Source organism: Hyaena hyaena, unplaced genomic scaffold (genome assembly GCF_003009895.1).
Source record: "Hyaena hyaena isolate Hyena2069 unplaced genomic scaffold, ASM300989v1 scaffold_1317, whole genome shotgun sequence".
NCBI classification, from domain to species: domain Eukaryota; kingdom Metazoa; phylum Chordata; class Mammalia; order Carnivora; family Hyaenidae; genus Hyaena; species Hyaena hyaena.
Genome location: NW_024081952.1, coordinates 380,266 through 386,265, shown reverse-complemented (window position 1 = coordinate 386,265; position 6,000 = coordinate 380,266). Strand labels below are relative to the sequence as shown.

Genomic DNA, 6,000 nt, shown 5'->3' with positions numbered 1-6,000 from the left:
TTTGGTCTCTTCTTTGCACTCAAAAAGTCTCTTTTAATATTTCTTGCAGGTCTGGTTTAGGTCATGAACTCCCTTAGCTTTTGTTTGTCCGGGAAACTCTCTCTCCCATTCTGAATGATAGCCTTGCTGGATAGAGTATTCTTGTCTGCAGATTTTTCCTATTTGGCCCTTTAAATATATCAGGCCACCCCCTTCCAGTTTGCCATGTTTCTGTTAGAAATCTGTAAATTAATCTGTAACTTCCCTTGTAAGTTAAGGACTTCTTTTATCTTGTTGCTTTCAAGATTTTTCCTTTAACACAATATTTTGGAAATTTAATTATAATATGTCTTGTTGGTATGCTTTTGTTGATTTTGATGGGATTCTCTGTGCCTTCTGATCTGCATGTTTGTTTCCTTCCCCCAAATTAGGGTAGTTTTCTGCTGTTATTTCTTGAAATAAATTTTCTGTCCCCTTTTTTCTCTCCTTCTTCTGGGATTCTTATAATACTAATGTTATTAATTTTGATGAAGTCACTGAATTCCCCTAAGCCTGTTCTCATGTTGCATAATTCTTCATCTCTTTTATTCAGTTTCCTTATTTTCCATTATTTTGTCTAATATATCTCTTATTCATTCCACTGCTTCTTTCATCCTGTTGTTCATTGCATCTAGCCTGTTTTCCAATCTTGTTTATTGCATTCTTCATTTCTGATTGGTTCTTTAACTTTTTTATCTCTGTGGTAAGGGTCTTACTGCTGCCTTCTTTTCTTTTTTTTTTTCTTTTTTTTTATTTATTTCTAGGAGAGAGAGAGAGACAGCGTGAGCAGAGGAGGGTCAGAGAGAGAGGGAGTCACAGACTCTGAAACAGGCTCCAGGCTCTGAGCTGGCAGTCAGCACAGAGCCTGATGCGGGGCTCGAACCCACGAACCGTGAGATCATGACCTAAGCGAAAGTCGGATGCTTAACCGACTAAGCCACCCAGGCGCCCCTGCTGCCTTCTTTTCTTAAGCCCAGCGAGTATCCTTATGATTTTTGCTTTAAATTCTCCATCAGGCATGTTACTTATATCTGTTTTGCTTAGATCTCTGGCCGTGGTCTTATCATGTTCTTTCATTTGGGATAAATTCCTCCATCTTGGCATTTTGTCTAAGTCTCTGCCTTTTGTATGTCAGAAAAGCCAGTTATGTCTCCTACTCCTGAAAGTAATGCCTTATGAAGTCATGTAGTGCCCAGGGCCTGGCGCTTTAAGGAGTGTCTCCAGTGTGTGCTGTGTGCACTGTACTCTTGTGGTTTGGCTGCTCTGTCCTTTGGGCCAGTCATTTGCACAGGCTCTCCTTGCTTGCTATGGTCAGTGTTTGGTCCCTGGCCTGAATGTGGCAAGTTTTAACCGGATGTGCTCTGATCTGCTTGTGAAATCAGACCTGACACCAACTCCACCAGAACTGAGGCCCTGCAGAACTCACATTAGGAGATGTGGTGTGGGCAGGAGTTTCTGCTGGTCTTCTGAGTAGGGGTGGGGGGCGGCTGTCACACTGGGGTTTAGGCACACTTGACTGAAAAGGGCAGTACTGCCAGAGCATAGGTGTGTAGGACTTGGTATAAGCAAGTTAGGCAGCCAGTATCCATGCTGGTCTGCTTTCCTTAGGATTTTATTTTAGTTTTTTAGAGATGGGAAGCAGAGGTCTTACGTATCTATTGTTTTCATTTGGGTAAGAGGACGTTTACATTTTAATTAATACTACTGATTTTATATAGAAAGCGCATTTCAAAGGGCACTGAGTATTTTTTTTCAAGAGGCTTATCCCTCTAATGTTTATAAAAGTAGCTTTTTAATATTTTGTATATATAAGAAAAAAATCAGCCTCTTCAGAAATCTTTTATTTGAACTCATCAACCTATAAATTAAATTTCCTTTGTTTTTACTTTGGCCAACAGTTCTACTGTTAACAGGTAGAAAATTGAAATAGAATTCTAGGCAGTGCTTCCTATCCATGTCTACCCTTTTTTAGTGTGTCTGAATGGTCCAGGTTCACTCCAAGGGATTTAAAATGTTTTTTTTTTTTTTTTTTTACAATTATAGAGATTATTCACCCCTGAAGGCTATGTAAGTTACTATTATAAGGTGAGAAAGGTGCTATTTTGTTAAATCCACATTACAGCTGTTAATGTGACATTTTTTTCAAAAGTAGGTAGAGGGAGATCCAGATTCACCCTGGCTGTTTAGATTTCTCCCATGCTCCCAGGTATGTGGGGTACCAGAGGCAAAATGGGAGACTCAGGCCAATTGTATATAAACAAATAAAAATATTTAAAACAGAATTTTTTGTAGTTATTCAATAATGGAAATAAGACAGAACTCTAGGAGATTCCTAGGCAGAGAATCTGAATTCCCATATTATGTAAATCATTCCAATGAAAAAGGGTTTTTCTTTTATTTTTCTGTTTCCTTTTGATATTAGCCAGTTATTTGTTTCTTTAGTTTTTGCTGAATCTTATTACCAAAATTCTAGATTATTCATAGAAGCCATTTCATCCATCACTGAATTATTCTTCAACAGAACTACTTACGTAGTACATAAGAGTATTTTAGTGCTAGGAAGACAAGAAAGATGTTTATAGTACTGCTTTCTTCAACTATTCTTGGTTTCCTTGGATTTCTAGGATGTGGGGAGCATCTTGTGCGCACCATACTGGCTAGAGAATGTTCACATGCTTTACAAGCTGAAGATGCTCACCAAGCACTGTTGGAGACTATGCAAAACAAGTTTATCAGTAAGTATAGCATTAAAAAATTATGTTCTTCTAAATATAGATTGATTTACTTAGCTGTAAACTAGTTGGATACCTCATTTGTACCATGATTTCTAGCCAATGCCTAGGATAGACTTAGACCTTCTATTAATGCTGGTCATGAAAAGGGGTTATACCAGATACCTACTAATGCATGAAATTTGCCATATAACTAATCTAGTGCCCAAGCTATGAGACAGTATCTAAGATTAGAGTGATCTATCAGCATAAAATCCTACTACCACAAAATTCAAGGGAAAACATCCTTGAAAGTTTTATAATACACTTTGGCTTTTTTTTTAGTTAGTGTTACATTAATGAATCTGGTGCTGCCATGTACAGTTTGTATAGGGTTGAGTTGAAATCCTGCCTGGGCTCCATTTGCCAAGCTGTGTAACCAAATGTGAAGCTCCATCAGTTTGGAGGAAGAGGTGCCTTTTTCTAATCCATAGAAAGATTTTGTATAGCCTAGCAGTGGCTCTATCTATAACTGTTGCTTTGGGTTAAAACTATTTGATTTAGTCCGGTTTTCCCATCATGTAACATTGAGCTTACCACTATGGAAAGACTAATGAAGTTGTGTAAGATGCATAAAGTATAGTTAAAAATAAGTTAGAGAAAGCGTATTACATGGTTAGTCTGGGAGGTTGTATTTTTACTTGGGGAATTAAGACAGGGTATAATGAGGTGCTAATTATGTGATGAGGACAACACAGACAAAAGTCACGGAAGGTCTTAAAAATCTAGCATAGAAGTTTACATTTGATCTAATAGAAAGGAGAGAATCCTTATGTGTTTCTAAGTTGACAAATAAAATAGTATCTTGGAGGAGGGTTTATAAAGTACATCTAAGGTTGTCCAAGACCATCTCTATAGGAAGGAGACATTAGGGACTGGGAATGGTCCAAGGGATGGAGAGGATGGAGGAAAGGGAGAAAGTGGAAATATTGGTAGACTCAGATTTTGAGACTAGGTGGATGTAGCCCTCTGGGTCAAATCAGGACATAGAAACATTAACATTAGGTTAACCAGGGGAAGTTTAATATAAAGATTTGCTAACTCTGTTGAAGGAGTAAGTATAAGATATAAAGAAACTCTGTGTGCTACTCTAGAGTGGAGAGGCCATACTGTAAAGAGTATAGATCTTGATGAAGGTATGGTTTGGCCACTGAGTAGCAGGGAAGGTCACTGGTTTGACCAGGCTGGGACTAGTCTGGAGTTGCTGAGCAAACAATAGGCCACTTTCTAGGGTGCAGAGAGCAGATGATCAGTATTTAGTGGCTGGGTATGTAGTGGGAGCCTGGTACCAGTTGGGGACAGAGAACACAGAGGACTTCAGAGCCCACAGGCCACAGACGGATTACAGAGGCGCTGACTACTTGGTATTTGACCCTTTGGGACACAGGGGCTACATGCAGACTATGCAGGGCCTTGCCATTGGAGTCTAGTGCAACTGCAGGGGGCCTATTGCCAAGCCCAGGCTTAGATATCAAAGTCACAAAGGCGCTGTCTTCACACCCACACTGTCTCTCCTCCCCAGTCCATGCTGGATATTGCAGGAAGGGTGTCTATTGTAACTGTCTATCTTCTCTTAACTCAGCTGAATGTCTGACTCCTTGCCTTCATTCTGCTAGTTCCTTCCATATAAGCCTAATCTCTTTATACATGTCATTTTATATTTGTTTGCCACTCTTCCCTCTCTACTGGATAGAACCAGGATTCAGTGGAGCTTCTTGGTCATTGTGGGAGGGACCATCTGGTTCATGGTCACTCTCTTCCCACTGTTGGCTTCTACTGAGATAGGACTTGCCCTCCACGTCCTTATGGGTTCCTGGCTTCGGTTGTTCCTAAATCCACTATGATGTCTTTGGTCTTTTTGTAGTCTTTGACTTCTTCAGTACACACAGTATCCACTTATAGTAGATGCTAGTGGTAGTAGAATCAGATGGTCTGAAACTTCTGGAATAGTCCGTGAGAATGTCAAGTCCTAATGGCCCAAGTATATGAGGCTAGATTTTTTTACTTTACTCTTAAAGGATCTGACTGGCCTGAGGGAATGGGGAACTTTTCTACCTGGCTTTCTGTGTCTTGAGGCCCCCTCTATTCTTGGATCCTTCAGATCTAGCAAGGGCTTTTTTTATTTGTCCCCTCTTTTTCCTCCACCCTTACCAGCTTGGAAAGAGGGACAGAAACCTATACAGTGATCAAGTCTTTTCTTCTCGTTTTCCCACAAATGTCCAGTGTGTCCAGTCATATCCCAACTCCAGTCCTATCTTTAGGGTTCTTGTGGGGAGCTCCAAACTATTTATTTTGCCAAATTTTAGGCTTTACCTGTTCAAATCATATTTCATTCTAGAGCTGTCTATACTTAGAATTTATGAAAGTCCACTTAGAAGCACAAAGGATAAAACTTGTATCAGCTAGATAAATACACAACTGATGGGATCAATGGAAGGTTCTGGGGATGGAGATAAAACAATATTTCATTATTATACAGGCCTTTAGTAAGTATTGTGCTTTATTAGGAAAGATTTTTAGGGAAGAGAGAGAATGAAAAACAGATTATGGGCAGGAAAGAATTGGATGTATCTGAAGCAGGAACAGAGTGAATAACTATAGGAAAAGAATTCACTATGAAGAGGTTTTGTACAGGTGGTTTCTTGGCAGTTATTTGAACTGAGGTTATAAAGACATAAGTAATTGTATTAATTGTATGCATGTGAGCAAGAATTGCCTGAGAGCAAAATGTGTGGTGAGGAATGAGTTAGGGGCAGGCCTTTCAGGTTTTTCAGAAAAAAGTTGATTACATTTGTGTCACTATATTGTTATATATATCAGAATCCGACTTAAGTATTGTTGGTCTTTTGTTTTAGTAATTACCAACTGTTGATTGCTGTTTTTAAAGGAAAGCAAATTTTTGGCCTTAATAACACATATAATTTATATAATCTGGTATTGGTTATCCAGCTATATTAGAAGCATTCTTAGAATATTAGTGAGAAGGATAGTAAGAGGTGAAAACTGGATGCTGAGGAGAAATTAACTTCCTGGAAATAAATGGTGGGTGTGGAACTATGTCATGTAGCAATTTTCTGAAGCATTTTACTGAGTCCAAAGCCATAGATTTACCAGCTAGTTGTACCTTTCCAGATTTAGGTCAATGCTAAGTAGTTCCTGAACTCCACACTGTTGTCTTCTGTTGCCTGTCCTCTCCTTTTCTCTAGCTCTT

The 6,000-nt window shown here is 39.1% G+C and overlaps 1 protein-coding gene across 1 annotated transcript in view; it reads left to right on the top strand.

The window, feature by feature from the left end:
• Positions 1–2,642: 2,642 nt before the first annotated feature.
• The window catches only part of LOC120225087 (threonine aspartase 1-like), a gene marked incomplete at its 5' end in the record, with an annotated part of 120,398 nt that continues 117,040 nt past the window's right edge, over positions 2,643–6,000 (top strand). Inside the window, one exon of the mRNA XM_039223311.1 lies at positions 2,643–2,753. Coding sequence (XP_039079242.1) covers positions 2,643–2,753 — 111 coding nt within the window. The remainder of the gene's footprint in view (positions 2,754–6,000) is intronic.